Source organism: Chenopodium quinoa, unplaced genomic scaffold, assembly GCF_001683475.1.
Source record: "Chenopodium quinoa cultivar QQ74 unplaced genomic scaffold, ASM168347v1, whole genome shotgun sequence".
In the NCBI taxonomy this organism is placed as follows: domain Eukaryota; kingdom Viridiplantae; phylum Streptophyta; class Magnoliopsida; order Caryophyllales; family Amaranthaceae; genus Chenopodium; species Chenopodium quinoa.
In genome coordinates this window covers 6,848,232-6,867,008 of record NW_018743574.1, presented here as the reverse complement: position 1 = coordinate 6,867,008, position 18,777 = coordinate 6,848,232, and the positions used below count along the sequence as shown (strand labels likewise).

General features: G+C 39.8%; 5 protein-coding genes and 1 long non-coding RNA gene across 8 annotated transcripts; 3 read left to right on the top strand and 3 right to left on the bottom strand.

Annotated features, from left to right (window-relative positions):
• Positions 1-1,455: 1,455 nt before the first annotated feature.
• On the bottom strand, positions 1,456-4,029 carry LOC110682594 (uncharacterized abhydrolase domain-containing protein DDB_G0269086-like). Its single transcript, XM_021858950.1, has 7 exons — positions 3,831-4,029; positions 3,651-3,712; positions 3,366-3,500; positions 2,741-2,951; positions 2,527-2,627; positions 1,921-2,433; positions 1,456-1,797 (listed from the first exon to the last, which is right to left on the bottom strand). Exons 1-7 carry the CDS (start codon positions 4,027-4,029, stop codon positions 1,456-1,458), a joined length of 1,563 nt encoding a protein of 520 aa, XP_021714642.1.
• A 3,388-nt stretch (positions 4,030-7,417) lies between these two features.
• On the top strand, positions 7,418-8,374 carry LOC110682593 (protein DETOXIFICATION 19-like). Its single transcript, XM_021858948.1, has 2 exons — positions 7,418-7,612; positions 7,739-8,374. The coding sequence occupies exons 1-2, from the start codon at positions 7,418-7,420 to the stop codon at positions 8,285-8,287; spliced, it is 744 nt and encodes a 247-aa protein (XP_021714640.1). The 3' UTR covers positions 8,288-8,374.
• Positions 8,375-8,563: 189 nt separating this feature from the next.
• LOC110682396 (protein DETOXIFICATION 18-like) lies at positions 8,564-9,366 on the top strand. Its single transcript, XM_021858728.1, has 2 exons — positions 8,564-8,944; positions 9,022-9,366. The coding sequence occupies exons 1-2, from the start codon at positions 8,761-8,763 to the stop codon at positions 9,339-9,341; spliced, it is 504 nt and encodes a 167-aa protein (XP_021714420.1). The 5' UTR covers positions 8,564-8,760; the 3' UTR covers positions 9,342-9,366.
• LOC110682397 lies at positions 9,253-11,065 on the bottom strand. Of its 2 annotated transcripts, XR_002503410.1 has the most exons (4): positions 10,935-11,065; positions 10,496-10,614; positions 9,663-10,360; positions 9,253-9,443 (listed from the first exon to the last, which is right to left on the bottom strand). It is a non-coding gene; the product is annotated as an uncharacterized LOC110682397 (long non-coding RNA). The 2 variants fall into 2 exon arrangements; XR_002503409.1 differs by lacking the exon at positions 9,253-9,443 and having other exon boundaries at positions 9,648-10,360.
• On the top strand, positions 10,235-12,802 carry LOC110682395 (uncharacterized protein ycf36-like). The gene is made up of 7 exons (XM_021858727.1): positions 10,235-10,551; positions 10,948-11,100; positions 11,577-11,654; positions 11,795-11,890; positions 11,983-12,018; positions 12,196-12,377; positions 12,465-12,802. Exons 1-7 carry the CDS (start codon positions 10,327-10,329, stop codon positions 12,625-12,627), a joined length of 933 nt encoding a protein of 310 aa, XP_021714419.1. The 5' UTR covers positions 10,235-10,326; the 3' UTR covers positions 12,628-12,802.
• A 32-nt stretch (positions 12,803-12,834) lies between these two features.
• Positions 12,835-17,192, bottom strand: LOC110682394. 2 transcript variants are annotated; one of them, XM_021858726.1, is made up of 5 exons: positions 16,806-17,192; positions 15,378-16,247; positions 14,781-14,866; positions 13,854-13,994; positions 12,835-13,734 (listed from the first exon to the last, which is right to left on the bottom strand). In XM_021858726.1, the coding sequence occupies exons 1-5, from the start codon at positions 17,145-17,147 to the stop codon at positions 13,590-13,592; spliced, it is 1,584 nt and encodes a 527-aa protein (XP_021714418.1). In that variant the 5' UTR covers positions 17,148-17,192; the 3' UTR covers positions 12,835-13,589. The 2 variants fall into 2 exon arrangements, with proteins under 2 accessions (XP_021714418.1, XP_021714417.1); XM_021858725.1 differs by having other exon boundaries at positions 15,378-16,286; positions 16,806-17,190.
• Between the last annotated feature and the right edge of the window lie 1,585 nt (positions 17,193-18,777).

The following is an 18,777-nucleotide window of genomic DNA, read 5'->3' as shown; positions in this document are numbered from 1 at the left end:
ATACTCAGCAGTGTGTCACCCACAAAGTAACGCTCAAGCCGAAACCGCAAATAAACAGATCCTAAACGCTTTGAAGAAAAGGGTTGAAAATCAAAAGTCCAGGTGGATCGAAGAGCTCCCGGGAACTCTTTGGTCGCTTCGGACAACCGAAAAAGAGGCAACGGGCCATTCACCGTTTGAGCTGGTGTATGGCGCCGAAGCCGTTCTTCCAGTGGAAATCGGTTCCGAAAGTCTGCGAGTGCACTACTTCTCGGCTGAGAATGAGCAACTTATGAAGGAATCTCTCGATTTCCTTGATGAAGTAAGAGATTCGGCCCGAGACAGAATGGCTGCATACAAGAAAATAATCAGCAAATTTTACAACCGAAGGGTCCATGCGAGGCCTCTTAGAATTGGGGACCTCGTCCTTCGGAATGCTGCAGCTGTTCAGAAAAGCCGAATCCATGGGAAACTCTCAGCCACTTGGGAGGGTCCTTATGAAATTTATGATGAACTTCAGCCTGGGACATACCAACTTCGGCAGTTGGATGGAACTGAGCTGAAAAATCACTAGAACGCCGATGTACTTAAGAAATACCATGTGTAAACCCTTCGGGGCTGAACAATCTTTGTAAGTACATTTTGAGCTATTAATGAAAGGCCTCAGAGCCACTATTTCTACAAATATTTGCAATTTTTATTCTTTTATTTTTCTGTATTCTATCTACTCTTTAAGGGTTTCCTTCAGCCCGTTTGAAACCTTCGCCTCTAAGGCACTAGGTTTCAGATTGCTGATAAACTCGTCTTTTAAAAAGAACACTGGTCTTTCAACTGAAGCAAAAACTTCAGTAAGACTTGTTCTCCAAGACAGTGAGTCCATGGATTAAACTGGGATATTGCCTTAACTGAGCCTTGTATCCCAGAGGGCTATTATCTGAAACATTGCCTTCAGTTGGCCTTGTGTTTCAGATATCCATTTTTCAGAAAAACAGAAAACCAAGAATAATCGCATAAGTTAAATTTTTTTTTTAATTAGCTTCAGCTGAAAGCAAAGTAAAGCAAATTCCAACTCAGAAATCCTAAGACCGAGTCTTCAGATTACTGGGGGGCAAGAATGACTACCTTCAGCAATATTCTTCAAGCCGAAGCTTTGCACTTAGACAAATTTTGCAAAAATTCAAAAATGCAGAAAATCAAGCACGCAATATAAGGCATCGACAGAGATAGAGTTTGTACAGATAAATAATGCTCAGAAAACGAGCTACAAGTTTGAATGTTTTAGAACATAAAATAAAAGCATCGGCAGCCGCCCACAAGCGGAAAATTACAGCTGCCGAAGTACATATAAAAAGAGATAGAGTTTGTACATCAAGGAAAGCTGAAGCAAAAACAAGGCAAAAAAGGATTCAGAATGCGGCAAGTCTGAAGTTAAGCACATGATGAACCGCAAGATTCTGAAGACGACTGCCCGTGTTCCTATGCTTCAACCGAAGGATCAGGCTGATCAACACCTCTGGGTCCCTCAGCAGGTTCAGCCCCAGCAGCAGAAGAGGCAGGTTTTGCGCTCAGCTGAGCCTCTCTTTCCTTCTGCTCAGCTTCTAACTCCCTCCGCTCAGCTTCTTCTTCGGCTTCTTCAGCCTTTAGAATTTTTACTTCGGCGGGAATTGGATATAGCATGTGGGGGTCTTCAGAATCTCGGACCCAGATGGCGCACTTGGACCAGTCCAAGTTCGGCTCAGCATGAAGGCAGACTCTTCGGCAGACTCTAAACCCAGTCTTGTAACCCGCCTCATACTCCTCTTGGGTGTAGACATAGACCTGGAGTTTAGCCTCAGCATCAACCAGCTTCTTGTTGGCCTCCTCCGAGTCTTGCTTGGATTTCTTCAGCTCGTCAGTGAGCTTGGAGGAGGACTCTTTTTGCTCGTTCAGCTCTTACTGAACCCTTGAAGCTTCAGCCTGTGCCTTGGACAGTTCGTCCTCCTTTGCCTTCAGCTGATCCTCAAGCTCTTGAAGCATAAGGTCCTGAGCTTCAGCAGAAGCAGCGGCCTTAGAAAGGAGAGCATTTCTGGCCGTGAGCACTTCTTCAGCAGCCATCTTGTTGGCTTCCAAAGCCTCCAGTCTCTGCTGTACTTCTTCAGTGCGCTCCCCTATTCGGCGCTCAATGGCAGCCTTGAAACTAGGGATGTCCACGACCCCATGCTCTTGGAGAAGTTTCTCCCCTTCTATCAGCTGGGGAAAAACTTCCTCCTCCATTGCCTTGCAGAAGGTCTGGAGGGCTTCAACAGCCTCCAACCCATGCTTTTCAGCTTCCTGTTGCTTCTCTTCAGCTGCTAGCTGCTTCAGCCCAGCAAGCTTTGCCTCAGCTTCGGCAATCTTCCTCTCTCCTTCAGCCTTCTCCAACTTGTCTTGGAGGTCATCAATCAGCTCTACAGTGAGAGTCTGATTATGTACAAACTGGCGAAAAAGGTGTAAGTAAAAAAAATAAAAACAACTGACTGAACTGAAGAACTGAAGTTAAGAAAAAATAAAGGCAAGTTAGAAATTTACCTGCATCATCAGCAATTGGTTGGATCTGGCTGGGTCAGGAACCCTTCTGCTGGACTCACCCATCCCAGTAGTGGCCTTCAGCGACCATACTCTTGCTCTATCTACTTCGGACATGCCAGCAAAATTGCTGAAGTAGGCTGCAGCTCCTTCTCGGTTTTGACCCCAAATAATGTCCCAGATGTGGTTTGGAATGAAGGGAAGGAGGACGAAGGACCTTCCTGAACCTTTGATGGTTCAACATCTTTCTCTTCTTCAGCAGGGTCTGGCTGATCCTCATCCTGGCTGATCTCTATGATTTCCTCTTGATGTTCAGACTCGAGGATCAGCGCATCAGCCTCTCTTGTGATGTCTGCTGAGAAACCCTCAGCAACGGGTTCCTCAGCAGCTTTAGCAGGCTGCTTTACAGCACTCTGCTGGGCTTCCTCCTAAACCCCTCCCTTCGGATCAGGAACTTTTTGATCCACCTCCATTTAAGGAGGTGGTGAAGGGGGTCGGGGGGGGGGGGAGGCTGTACTGGCGGCGGGGAAGCCCTCGGCGATCCATTGCCTTCCTCAGGCTCCCTTATGCTTATCCCAGGAGGCCTGGGTCTCGTCTGAAAGGCACGGGGGCCCAGTATAGCCATTCCCGTCCTCCGCCTTTTGACCAGGGGCTGTTTGTCCATATCTGATTCTTCAGATTCCTCTTACAGTTGATCTTCGGGACGAATTGGAGCCTTCCCCTCTCTTGGTCTTCTGCTCTCTTCTGAATGCAGAATACCGGGGGGCAGGAAGAGTATGAGTAAAAAAAAAAAAAAAAAAAGAAAAGAAAAGAAAGCTGAAGAGCAAAGCTGAAAAGCTTACCGAAGTCTTCAACAGAGCCTCGTCTTCTGCTGCTGCTGCTGCCTCGTCCTCAGCAGCCTTGGAGGTTCCCTCACCTCCTTCGCAGGCTTCAACGGCTCGGGCAACCTCTTCGGCTGTCTGAGCGGCCTCTTCCTCCTAGGGCAGTAGCGGGACGAAATGATCGTGATTTCTCCACCAAGGCTTCTGCCTCTGGTATAACGTAGCAGCTTCGATCTGAAGGTGCGTCGAGTGCAAGTACGGAGCTCGATCCTTCGGCTCAGTGATAGAGGGAGAAGATCTGGTTACGATTCTTTCGACGCTGACTCCTAAGCGCCGATAGTCAACCTTGGCAGTTGCCTCGCTCAGCTCTTGCATACAAAAAGAGCAGGAATTAGTTCAGCACTACAAAATGCTGTACAATGTTAAAGAAAAAGACGAAGCAATTGAATAAAAAACAAGTTTTCGGCCCCAGCCAAAGGAGCTTACCATCTCTGAACTTTCGGCTGAGGCCAACAGCAGCAAGCATGTGCTCCTGGAAGGCATAATGGGAATCCGGAAGCCAGGTCTCCAGGACGAACTTCATTCGGCCAGTACCCCCAGGGTTTTCTCTCTTCCCAAAAATAGTAGCTTGGAGGATATGTAGGTCCCTTTGGCCATCAGCATCTGGTGGGCCCAGACTTCTCATATGGGGTCCGGCCTGGAGAGGTATCTTGGGGCGCTGAAGACGTTGGGATGTTCAGGATCTGTGGGCGCCCTAACCCATATCCATTGTCCTCTCCAGTCCTTGTCCGAAGAGTCGTTCGGCCACGTTGTCAAAAAAGGGGGTTGGGACTAAATCCGATACCACCCAACACCATGCTCGCCGTACCTGCTTTGAGCATTCGGCACCAGTCGATGAAGCTTTTTGAAGCAGTGCAGGTTTGACTCAAATATGAAAAATTTACAGACCCACAAGTACGTCATCACCCTTCGGATGTTGACATGGGTCAATTGGCACAGAGAGATCCTGTAATGAATTAGGAGGTCTCTGACGAAGTCTTCCAGGGGGAAGCGCAACCCATACTGAAGTTGCCTTGTGTACACCCCCACATACCCAGGGGGTGGACGATGAATCTTATCTGATGCCGTTCCATTATGCCGTAATGTAGCTCGACCTGTTCGGCAAACCGATACTATTCGGCATTGTTTACCCACCAGGAATAAGGTCGATTTCTCATCATGGAAGAAATGGTTTCGGGATCTCCCCATTCTTCGAAACCAGGGAGAACATCCCAAAGCGCAGCAGGAGCCCCTTCGTCCTGCCCAGAAGTGCTCGGCCCCTCCGTTCCTTAAGGAGGCGCCGAAGATATTGGGGTGGCCCTAAGCCCTTCAGCAGGGTCAGGTCTAACCCTTTCCCCATTCCATGTACTGGTCCTACCCCTGGGGTCTGGAATTTGTCTCGCTCGTCTCGGCTGGCGAGCTCTGCCTCGCACACCTCTAACCATGTTCGGGTTTTCGAAGAGAAAAGTCGAAAAAAGGGGGTGTGCGTTCAAAATCGAAGAAAAAACAAACAAAAATCAAAGGAAATTACCTTAATTCGAAGCGGAATCTGCCGATCTATGAGTTCGGAATGACGAATTTCGGTTTCAGAAGAATAATCTCAGGGAATTCGCGAAGTTTTGATGCGGGTTCAAGGGTTTCTCGTGGGTTCGAGTTTGTGTTTGTGATGAAATGAGGAGAGAGAGTGCGCTCCTTTTGGTTTTATTTCCGGAAAAGGGAATTCTGGGAGTTCGTGCTTAAATTTTCTCTTAAATTCCTCATTAAGTAACCGTTAAACACATTCCCTCCTAATTAACTACCCATTATCCGTCCAACTTCCTTAATTATCCGTTCAATCGCAGTTATTTCACTAATTGCAGTTTAAATTTAAATTTTTCCTTGATTAATTAAATCATTTATTTCCCTCCATCTTTTGCCAATCAAAACCCGACCCGTCATTCTTCCAAATCGGGTCTGGGGGACAAGTTGTTTGGGTCCAATTTAGTCCAATTGGGCCTGGTCCATAAATGATTCAATTCAAAGCCCAAGGTCAAAGGTTCAACTCTCCAGCCCATGCTAAGTCAAGGACAGTCAACATGGCAAGCCCATTTGGCTCCGGCCCACTTCTCCAAATTATGCTAAGGTATAAAAGCCATCAATTGTACCACTTTACATTCAATTCACATACAGCCTCAAGCAATTAATTCTCTTGCATAGTTTTTCTCTCTACACATTGTACTGACTTTAGCATCGGAGGGGCCTTCCTCGACACAACCCCCGAGGCTAGTTTACGTGTGTTTGCTGTGCAGGAAATCCTCAGCCCAACGTCATTTGGACCGAGCCCAGTCTTCACCACATCTTCGGACCTTCGGTAAGGTCCCATTGTTTTCAACCGAAACAATTTTTTTTACTAATATACTATGTATTATTATTGTCTTATTGACAATGTTACGCTTACCGATTTAAGTTAAATTCAACCTTTTAATTGATTTTTTATTTGTTACTGTATAAATTTGACTACTAATATCTGTAATTATAATATTGTAATAGCAATGAAAAATTGATATATATATATATATATATATATATATATATATATATATATATATATATTGAGATAAATATATATATATTTTATATATTGACACTTATTTTTACATGTTAGTAATTAAACATTTACGGTCAAAAGAAGACATGTAAATTGTAAAAGTCAACCTATTGCATCTAACTTGAAAGTGTTGAAACAGAAGGATTATTATTTATTATGTAAAGGTTGTTGGATTAGTCCTAAAGTACATTATTTTAAAAATATTAACAACATTCTTTAACTAAACTACAAAATAATCATAAATATATACTTGTATATTAATAGTCAATATTGCATGTTGGTAAATACTTGTATAAAAGTCAAACTGTTACAAATATATTAAGAAATGAAGAATCATATATATACGTAGAACACGAGCTATTATGTTTATATGTATAGGCATGCTTGAATTTATTGAGTTCATGTATGAGGAGACACCACCGACATATATAGTTGCTGTTTGAGATGATCAGTAGCCTACTTGATTGTCTTCTTATAATTTTATAAATATGTTTACTTGAGCTCACTTGATATTATTACTATTAAGTACTCCGTATTATATTATTTATGAACAAAACTGAATTGAATTTTAGAAAATAAGTTCAAAAGAACACGATTATTGAACTATACAATTTACATGCAATTTGATAAACAAATACTCCTATATATCAAGCATGCATGCAAACGCAGTAACATTAATTTGTCAGTGTAGACGCATAGTTATGAATCTATTTCAAATCAATTCTCTAATGTCTAGACTTCATTGCCCGATCATTGATATTGAATTTATATTTATATTATACTTTGCAAATTTAATTTATTATTGTTCCTTAATTTTATTTTTTCCAAACCGTATTGCAGTAGTAGTTAGGAATAAGTCCCCTCAAAAAAACGAATATTAGGAATAACCTAACTTTAAGCAGTTAACATAGGAGTTTGGGGGAACAAGTGATCATCCAAGCCTAAACATCCTTAGATGTAGCAACTAACCTAATTTATTTTTGTGGCCTAAATAAAAGATTCATATCTGATTCTAAAAAAATTACATGGTGGAGTAACTAAGTAATTCTCTTTCTTTCTAGGTTTATATATCACATTTTATATATATTTTTTCCCTTCTAGATTTTATTACACTATCAAAATTGATTAATGTACTATTGATTTCAAAGAGAGGCACTATTTTAGAAGAAGTGTTAGTGAACAGTTGGTGATTTGGCTTCAAATTTTGTTGCAAGTTAAGGCTGTCACATTGTTTAAAAAATTTACAAAGTGAATGTTTCAGATAATATTGTAACTGGACAATTCAATTTGTAAAGATTATATGAAGTTTTTTTTGTTGTTGTAATAGTTATAGTTTTTCTACCGTACTCCAAATCAAGTACCTAGTAATTTTACAATCTTACACGGTTGTGATTGTAGTTGATTAGGCCCGAAAAACACCTGTATAGGTAGCGTCGTAGGGAGAAAAATGTTGAAGAAAGTGATAGATGTAAAGGAAGCCAAGGAGCAAATATTATTCTCGTTCCCTATGATACTCACCAATGTGTTCTACAATCTAATTCCAATGATTTCAGTCATGTTTGCTGGTCATTTCGGCGAGCTACCATTGGCTGGCTCTACTCTTGCCAATTCTTGGGCTACTGTCACTGGTTATGCATTTATGGTCAGATTTCTCTCTTTTTTTTTTTTAATTTGTTTTCGTTTACTTATATAATAGAGATATATTTTTTTTTTTCGTTACTCTAGCCCCCCTTTAATTTGATCATTTGTGAAATTTTTGTGATTGTAGCTTGGATTAAGTGGTGCACTCGAGACATTATGTGGGCAAGGCTTTGGTTCAAGTTTGTACAATATGCTAGGGATTTATCTCCAAGCATCATGTATGATCTCGTTAGTTTTCTCTTTAATTATATCCGTAATATGGTGGTTTACGGAACCCATTTTAGAATTACTCCATCAAAGCCCTGTTATTTCTAAAGAATCAGCAATCTATATAAGATATTTAATACCGGGTATATTCGCATTTGGCATTCTACAAAACATCATAAGGTTCCTCCAAGCACAATCTGCGGTTTTTCCCCTAGTTATTTTATCAATTGTTCCGTTGCTCTTGCATTGTGGCCTTAACTATGTGTTGGTTCATTTCACAACCCTTGGTTTTAAGGGACCGGCGGTGGCTACCTCCGCATCGTTTTGGCTATCGGTTATAATTCTGATCACATACGTGAGTTTTGCTAATAAATTCGAGCATACATGGAAAGGGCTATCGACTGAATCATTTTTACATGTCTTTTCTAACTTGAAACTGGCACTACCTTCTGCTGCTATGGTATGGTAGGTACACTTCTCCAATTTACACCACATTGTACTGTGAATTACACTTAGAAATCTATAATGTCTTATTTTGGACGTTATGTTTTACAGTTTTGAGTATTGGGCATTTGAAATCTTGGTGTTGTTGGCTGGCCTCATGGCAGATTCTGAAGCAACTACTTCTCTCATGGCAATATGGTAAGATTAACGATTTGCTATGTTTTTTCTCTTATGATTCTAAAGGCCATTACTATGTCGAATTGTCGATCTCACTTCTTCCTATCAAAAGTGTAATTACAGAAACAATTGCTTATATGGGTGCTTACGGGTTGAGCGCGGCAGCAAGGTATCAATGTGACATAAGAACTCCTTTATTTTCTTAAAAAAAAAATTTAGACTTCAAATCTAATTTGATTACAATCTTTGAACTTTTTTCATGATAGCACACGAGTTTCAAATTTGCTTGGAGCTGGGAAACCGAGTCAAGCGAAGAGTGCAATGGGCGTTACAATAAAGCTGTCGATTCTCTTAGCCATGCTTATCTCTCTAGCTCTAGGCTTGGGGCGTTACATTTGGGGAAGCTTCTTCAGTGACAATGCCAGTATAATCAAAGCATTTGCTGCCTTGACTCCTTGGATTTGCTTATCCATACTCTTGGACTCGATCCAAGGCGTACTATCAGGTGCAGGATTATCACACTGTATTGTCGATTGCTCGCATTTAGTTTCCTTCTCTAATCATTCTTGTTACATGAAACAGGGGTATGCAGGGGATGTGGTTGGCAACACTTCGCCGTATTCATAAATTTGGGAACATTCTATTTCATTGGTATGCCCATTGCATATTTAACTGCCTTTAAGTTTAATTTGCACGTCAAGGTAATAATCACAACTTTACTATTCTCATTCGGACTAAATTTGTTTACATTTTACAGTACAAATCAAATTGATCGAATATATTTCATATTAAAGCTTACTCTGCGTTTTTTTGTGATCTGTGGTTTAGGGTCTTTGGATTGGCTTAATCTGTGGCCTCACCGTTCAATCTGCTTCGCTTTTTCTGATTACTCGATTTCATAAATGGACAGCACTTGACATCTCTTCCAGAGGCAATGAAAATTCAGTTAGAGCAGAACCAGTGTAGCTAGGATAGATCTTGATAGCACTTCTTTCCTAATGTAACTTTTTTATCCAAATGTATTTAAACATCAGAACACGATAAAGCATTAGTTTAGAATAGTAGACTCACATGAGCCACACAGTTGAAATTTCAAGAATGCATTTTCTATAAACAACCATGGCTTAGCCACCATCTACAAGGTTTCTGATAACGACTGACTCAAGCATGAACGTGAAAGAATTAAAAAAGACGAGAAAAGAAGCGTGTAAGCAAGCGATTACCATGCTGCAGTAGGAGACTCACATGAGCCAAACAGTTGAAATTTCAAGAACGCATTTTCTATAAACAACCATGGCTTAGCCACCATGTACAGGGTTTCTGATAACGATTGACTCAAGCTTGAACATGGAAGAAATAAGAAAGACGCGAAATGAAGCGTGTAAGCAAGCGATTGTCATGCTGCACGTTACTTTCATTTCAATTTTATCCTAAAACATACTTGTAAACTAGATTACTACTGTAGAATTCTACACAGCAGGAAAACTAATACAAACCACAAACGTCCCAAAAAAATTAGGATAATTCACCTGCAATCGTGGGACAGCAGAGTATAAACTTCCAATTTCTAAGGACCACTTCATGAAATGGCAGGCATTTATTGCCTGCTCTGCTTTTAAGACCAGGGAAATTTGTGGGTCCATGCTCTTAAAAAAATCTCGATCTGTTCCCCATTATATTGCACTATTGTTCTCCTCCACGTAAATAATTTACGGTCTTGAACATACAACAGCTGCCATATCTAAACTTAACAAGTAACTTATCAAAAGGTTCCTTCTCTTCCCTCCAATTTATACCAAAAGTCCATAAATTCGTAACAGAATTGTATGAAGCGAAATCAGCTTTTGTGAATTAGGTGAGAGGTGACGTGGCGCCTTCTTAAAACAAATGTTGAGGCTCCATGTATATTGTACTCCAATTGCTGGATGCAGACAGATTAAATTGGGTATTAAACATGGGTTGTGTCTGATTCAGAATCATAAAGAGTGGAGAATTTTACGAAATGTTTCAGTCAAAGCTCTAAGAGATGAACAAAATGAAGGAATGAGAGGATTACCAAGTCAGAGCTGGGATCCAGGCTTGGAGATCGAGGTTCCATTTGAGCAGAGACCGGTATGTATGAACACTTGCATAGTAGTTTCAAGTGTGATTTTAGTCTCCTTGATACCTGTAAGTCTGCAACCCATGGAATCCTGATTAGCTTTCACATCATTTGCCATCAAAATCAGCTGTTCACTTGAATTGAATCCCAGATGTTGCATAAATAAGATATGTAACAAAAAAAAATAGTTGGTTCAAGTTTTAACATTATTCTCCATAGGTCTAAAAGCTTTATTTGAATTCTGACCCTCTGGTATATGCCTCTGAAGTCGGAAGTTATGTCTCACCAATAATATTAAACTAATTGAGTAAGGATGAGAGAAGATGCGAAGCACAATCAATCCCAACAAAAGTTATTATAGAGATGTATGTACCACGCTCTCATGTGCACTTACATTTCTCATACAGGTCAATGAGTACTCATCTTTGAAGGAAGCAAGCCTGTACTCCTGGGCTGAGTTGAGTCCACCTTCCTTTTTCCAGCGGCTCGGAGGTATGTGGTTAACAACTTTTACAATACTGGGGATGCCAGTTGCAGCTGCTAGCTTCAATCCTTCCAAGGTATGCCCTAGCTCAATCCTAAGGGAAACCAAAAAAAAATGATTGAAGAATGTTAAATACCTCAATAACAATGAATACAAGCCACAAACCAAAAGATGCTGCTTGATTTTAATTAATTTTTTGCCACAAACAAGTTTCTCGCCTTCTTGGTTTCTCTTGTTCTAAAAAAACCATAGAGCATTAGACAGGAGTGATGTCACACTCCCAAATTTAATTTAGCACTCGTCTTTGTGTGTCAAGCACTTAAAAGGCTAAACCCGTGCTCTCACAAAAGGAGTGTAGAAATCATTTTTGGAGTTGGGCAAAATCAATTCCCAGCATCAGCATGTGAGAGCACTGAGCAGCAAATTCAAATTTATATTCAAGAAACTACAGGCACATAGAAAATTCTAATTCTTAAGTCTACACAATGGTTAATTTGAATTCCTCATCTGCTAGCATATATGATTGTTCATTTGCTCTTTTCCCTGTCGCAGGAACCTCTACGATTTTTATTAGCTTCAGGAACAGGAACCCTATTTCTGGTGTCGCTGATTGTACTGAGGATATATCTGGTATTTAATCATAATGTTTCGCGACTGATTAGAGTCAATAACTATATTTTGAACAAGTATTCATTAGTGCAGTGCATTTCAATGTGCTTTGCACATCAAAATCCCATATTTTCAAGTGACACTGGCTGGGCACATTGTAGGGATGGAGCTATGTGGGCGATAGGCTTTTATCAGCAGTAGTACCCTATGAAGAGAGTGGATGGTATGATGGGCAAATGTGGGTGAAGCCACCAGAGGTCAGAATTTATACGCTTCTGCAACTGTTTCAAGCCCAAGAACTATCTTTTGTTGTAACTCATTATTCTGACATATATTTTGGTCCTTTCAGGTTCTAGCTCGTGATAGGCTGCTGGGATCCTATAAGGTATGACATGTGTTCCAACTTAATTTTCATACTATACCAGGGTGATCAGCGATTAATAAGCAAAGAAATAAGAGATCTACAAAGACATTATACTGCCAAATGCATAAATATACACACAAGATTCAGCTCTTAAGCATATAACTTGTCGACGAACTAATAAATTTGTGATACCTTTAGGTGAAACCGGTAATCAAAATGTTGAAGCAAACGCTGGTTGGAACTGGGGCCCTGCTTGTATCTGGAGTCTTGCTATTTATCTTTGCCACACCAGTGCAGAATTATTTCCAAGCCATTTTCACCACAAAAGACATTTCTCAGGAAATTTCAAGCACAAATGTCGACACTAAGTTTAATATGAGGTACACTAAGATAAGTTCTACCATTAGAGTAATATAGGCAACTTCTCAATCTAACAGCTTTTTACTTTCAAATTTTTTTTCCCACAGAAAGGAGGAGTTGTTGAGGCTGCCAGTGGAGGTTAAGCAAGATGATGACCTAGCAGCAGCAGCCGCAGAGGCAGCAGATGGAAGGCCAGTCTACTGCAGAGATAGGTATTACAGAGCATTAGCAGGTGGGCAATATTGCAAATGGGAGGATCTACTAAGATAGAATGCTATACAACATTGTCTTTACATTAAAATGATCATATTTTATGGATTGGAATCAAGAGTTTGTATAAGTATCTCCAATATATCATAAGGGTGTGTGAAATGAAGTATCTGTATGAAAGGGCACCTCTCTGAGCAGGACTTTACATAGCTAAAATACACAAGGAAAAACACAAGAATATGTCTCTGAGCATTATTGCAGATTTAAAGGGATACATAATATTTATGTTTCCAATTATTGATGTATATTTGACCTCATTTATCAACCCCTCCCCCTAAGAGGAAAGAAAATAGGACCAAATCAAGAATAGGATTAATCAGTTACACTTTGTTTGGATAGCAAATAAGGAAGGAAAGGAAGGGGAGGGAAAGAAGGGGAAGGGAATGAAAAAGAAAGGGAGGGGGAGGTGAGCTCCATTTTCCCTCCAAATCTCTCGAATTTTGGAGGGATTATGCTAATTAAAGAGAGAGGGAAAATGGATCCCTCCCTCTCCTTTCTCTTCCTTCCCCAACCCTTTGCCCAAACAAGAGAGTTTGTCCCCCTCCCTTTCTCTTCCTTTCTTTTCCTTCCATCTCCTTCCATCCAAACAAAGCGTTAAAGCTGGAAAATCACTAATGACCTTTTAGTTTACTGGCATATGGTGCAATTTGCCAGGGGTACACAGTGAGACACAAAATATACTGTAATAACTAACAAAGCAAATGCTCACCTCCCAAGGAAAAATCACTTAGCAGAGGAGCTGAAGGGCTAAATTGAAGACAAGCATCTGGAACTTCAATTTTAGAAACACAGGAGCAGTCAATCGGATTGTTGATCTTCAGATAGGATCTTAGAGCCATGAACTCCCAAAACATAATAGAAGTAAGCTCCTCAATAACCACCAAACACTGCAGGGACAGATTTGATCTAGAGAAAAAAAAAAAAAGAAGACTGCAACCAAGTAGCATAGGAGCTTTTTGTCATTAAACAAGTTTCTTGCACCATTTAAACATTTTGAATAACTTTCCTTGAGTAATATCCCAGAAAGTTTGCTTTGTTCGCCTTGCATTTTCTATATCGAGAGTCCTATATGCTAGAGCAAGCAAATATACTGCCGGGTGGAGTCTCCTGCAGAAAATATATGGATGATAAGGTAAAATCAAATATTAAACATGGAGCTAAACAAAAACTGAGCTTTTGATCTTGAAAACACAAAAGGTTGTAAGACGATGACAAAGTTCACTTACTCTTCACATTCTTGGTGAGATTCAAAGCCATCCCAATATCTTTGTGATGGAACAGTTTTTCTTTTCCTATCCCGCCCATATGTTTCCACATACCATCCACCAATATCATGTGTGCTACAGCGTGGCTCAAACAACCAAAATCTGCAAGGAAAGAGACATGTTGGATTCCAACGGCTATATGATGTTGAAAGTAAATAAGGACTCACTACACACATTGTCTAGAAGCTATAAATCTTTGGAAACTTACCAAAAAAATCATTCTCAGAATGAGATTCAATAATAGAACCACATATTTAAAGAGTCAAATGGAACTGTTCCAGAAACTTCAGCATGGATGCTATGCTATACAATGTGCAAGCATGCTAATCCCAAAGAATGATTACAGAAACAAATTAGAATACACATAGATTACGGAGTACATATCTACATTTCTTGGATTCTTAATACTGTAGATTCCATCAACAGAAAATGGTTCTGAAACTAACATTACTTGCTTTTGTGTCTGGAGGAAGGGGATTAAAGAACAAATTAGTCTTCTAGTTCCTTAAAATTTGCCGGGGATCTTTATGTTCCTTTTTTTTTTTTTTTTTGAAGAGCGGGGATCTTTATGTTCCTAGGAACTTACAAAATGACTACATATTTCATTGCAAATTAAGTTGTATGCACACACAAAAGAACCAGTTTTGTACCATGTAAACATCTGACCCCATACCACTATGTTCATACTCTTAAGTGACCTGAGGAAGTCTACTTCTATACCTGAAAGGCCTCATAAGTGAACAGTCATTAATTAAAGGAAGCGTCTCTGTAACTCTAAATTCACTGCCACCCCCATTAATAGAGAGAAGAATACTTCAGGAAGTAAAGCCAATCATGAAATTCAGAATCTTCCGCATCCATGAATTCCCTGTAGAGGAAGAGACTTACTTGCTTGATGGCAATCGAGCCCTGGTGCATCTACATTCACAAATAGAAACTTCATCTCCCAACTGAAACCAGTGCATGTGTTTGACCTAAAACAGATACTTTAAGTTGTCAAATTTCCACTCTTTGCTTCAACAATGGCAAGAGAAAAGGCAGACAAACAGTAGAACAAGAAAACATTTTTAAAAACCTTTTAGGAGGGGGGGGGGGCAATTGAGAGAAAACACAGGCTCAAAATTACTGTATACTCCGTAGTAAGTTAGAAACTAATAAGTTTGACAATTAAAATAAATTCTGCTTGCAAAATTTTAAGTATATGATCTTTTTTTGTATTTTGGAAAACATGAATGCATAACTAACTTATCAGCTTTAACGAACATAAGTAAAATCATAAATGTATAGGACTGAATGGATGATTGCCATTTAATTTAGACACATGTGAGGCTCTGAATTTGAGAGTACAATACAGGGTGAACCAGTGAAGTGATCCTAATTACGACAGTACTCAAAATGAACATATAATATATGCAAAGATATATACAGTAAGTAAAAAATGGAGCCCACAGTAAGATAGAGCAAAGGGTAGATAGTCAGACAAACCAGTGGTGTTCTATGCTTGAGAATCACATGACTCTTTGAACCATTACTATTGTATACATAACAGGAGCTCTCATCAGGATTAGTTCCAAGCCCAGCTATTGTGCCCAAGACGACCTTTGAAACTGAACCATGCAAGGTTCTTTTATTCGAATGACAACGGTTGAAATGCACTGGATCCTCTTGCGAATTAAGAAAAATATGTATCATATCTTGTGAACTATCCTCATCGACCTTGTCAGGAAAATCGCTTGCACCAGAAGATTTTTTTGGAGGGATTCTAGTTGCCATAGCAACTAACCTCCCACACACATGCAACTCCAAATCTTTGTATGCATCTAAAGCTTGATTTTGGATATCGTTCATATTGTTTTGAGGCAATTCAGCAGATGCTTTATTGTTGGCAAAATCTGTTTGACAGCCGACATTGTCCACAGGCTGACACAATTCTAAATCCTCAAGTGCAGTAGTCAGTTTTTTATAAGAAACATCAGACAATTCAGGAACATCATCAACAATGCGGACAATTCCAAAGAGATCACGCCCTGAAACCAAGTGTAACACCTCAGGTGTTTCAAATACAGACCTCTCTTCAGCTTCAAAACGATCAGGAAGAAGGTCCAGAGACAGGATTTCAGGACCAAAATACGCTGAATGCATGGCTGAATAAAATTCTCTTTGAAGCACATCAAAATAACCTGAACCAGACGGCAAACTTCTCTCTGATAATATATCCTTCACAGCATGTCTATACCACTTCAACCACTCAACAACCTCCATTTGCTTTGTTGTGTTCACATAAGAACCATACATGTGATAACTCGAACCTTCTCTTGAATGCTTCTGTTCAATGTGTCTTCCAGTTTGCAAATACTGATCATATAAAGCTCTTTTAGTAGGCTCAGAAAGAATCTGCAACCAGATTCATATACTAGTCAAATAAACCAAATTTGAATGATGGCAAAACCTTCCATATATTAACCATTGAACCTAATAGGTTCGATCGCATTAGCCTACGCACACCTTATAATTACCAATGTCAATGCTCAACAGACAAGCAGCGAGCTCGAGCGTTTCTTAAAGCAAATGCCAATTATAAATATGATGAAAATCATAGACCTAGACTTGTAAGAGCAAATATATAAAAATGTCATGACAAAGCACAACCCTACACTATGTAACCAGTTTTTTTTTTTTTTTAACCATATCTCTAACTCTGAACAATGCAAATAAATCAAACAAAAACAAATTGCCAAAACAATTGACAATTGATCAATTGAACATAATTCGTATAGTTTTTGAACAACATGATCACCAACAAAATTAGAAATTGTAGAAACTTCAGAGTTCAGACCACTAATTCCAACACTTATCCCATGCAATTCACATTAATTTACAGAAGAAATCAAAAGCGACAAAAGAGTAGTGTACCTCATAAGCAGCGACAATTTGGACGAAACGTTTCGGATCGACAGTATGATCAGTATCAGCGGAGGAAACGAGGTCAGGGTGCGTTTCTTTAGCAAGCTTCCGAAAAGACGCCTTAATATCCTCAAACGAGCTGTTCTCCGGAACACCGAGAACTTCGTATGCGTTGTCGGCGCCGGAGAACTCAGGGTGAGCCGACTCAGCGTTGGTACCAAACCACCGACTCGGGTAAATGAATTGCAGAACAAATCTAGCCTTCTCTCTGGGACTCAATTCCAGTGGAGGAGAGAGAAAATAAGATCGCTGGAATTGCGCGGCCATTTCAGAAACGACTGTGCTCGACATCTCTCTGTACAGTCCGTACTCCGTAGGATGTAAAGGTCATAAAATAGTGTCGGAATCGGGTCGGGCCAACCTTTTCGGTGGAACCAAGCCCGTAAAAAACCCAATTAGGGCTTGTTCTCATACGTTTATTTTCAGTTCAGTAGTAATGGTAACATTTGATGTTTTGAAGTTTTGTAGGTGATAAATTTTTAAGAAAATAAATAATTCGATGTGCTAATTCTAAAAAGGGATGTATTGATGTTAGTATTTTTCAAATTTTCCTTCAGTATTAACATATGTGTGTATATGTTTATTAATCCCTTCGTTTCGATTTAATTGCAACATTAGAGTGTTCACAAAATTTTAAAAAAAAATTATAGGGTGGGGCCTAAAAGAGGTTTTTTACTTGTGATTTTGACTTTTATCTTTGCTACACATAGTTAAACTTTATCAATGATACACCTAAATATAATCCTAAATAACTACCGTAAGCATAATGTTAACCTGACTTTAGTATTCCTAGTAATGTTAACCTGAATTTAGTATTCCTAAATAACTACCGTAAGCATAATCTCTCCCTATTTGTTCCTTTTATGTGCAGATGCTTTCTCAGGCTTATTATCTAAAGCTGCACATGAGAAGAAAATACATGGGGTGAGGATTTGCAACTCTGCTCCGAGGGTGTCCCATCTTTTTTTGCCGATGACAACATTCTCTTTGCAAAAACTACTATGCAGGAATGTTCGAAAATAGCTGAGATTATTAGTTTATATGAGAGAGCATTTAGTCCGAAAGTCAATCTAGATAAGACAGAGGTGCTTTTAGCAAATGTGTATCGGTAGAAAGAAGACAGACCATTGTTGACACTTTGGGGGTTCGAGAGGTTGATAGACATGAGAAGTATTTGGGGCTCCCTACAATTATCGGTAAATCGAAGAAGGCCATCTTTGCGTGCTTGAAAGAGAAGATTTGGAAAAAATTGAACGGTTGGAAAGAAAAGTTACTTTCTAAGCCGGGGAAGAAAGTGCTAATCAAAGCAGTGGCACAAGCGATCCCAACTTACATGATGAGTATTTTTAAGGTCTCGGAGGGCCTTATTGATGAAATTCATAGTCTCCTATGTCGATTTTGGTGGGGGGTCTACTGTAAACAGTAGGAAAATGCATTGGCAAAGTTGGGAGAAACTGTGTCTACCTAAAGCAAAAGGGGGAATGGGAGGCTCGGTATTTCAAGAACTCAAATGTGCTAGCTGCAAATAGAGGATACGATCCAAGTTTTACTTGGAGGAGTTTGTGGGGCACAAAGGGCTTACTTCGGGATGGTTTAGCTTGGAGAGTTGGAGATAGGCGTGACATTAAAGCTTGGAAGGATGCTTGGTTGGTGAAAGATGGCAAGTCTATGCTGTTACAACAACCAGTTGGTTTAGATGAAAATATGATTGTCAATGAGCTGATGACAGAGGGTTTGAAGAGGTGGGATGCTACTAAAATTTGTGAGTTGTTTGATAATGTAACGGCTACCTCTATACTAACTATCCCTCTACCGCAGCATGCTACCAGGGGACAATACATACTGGTGTTATGCAAAGGGTAGTTTTTTCACAGTCAAATCATGCTATTGGTTGGCTAGAGATGTAGCTATGGCTGTGGGA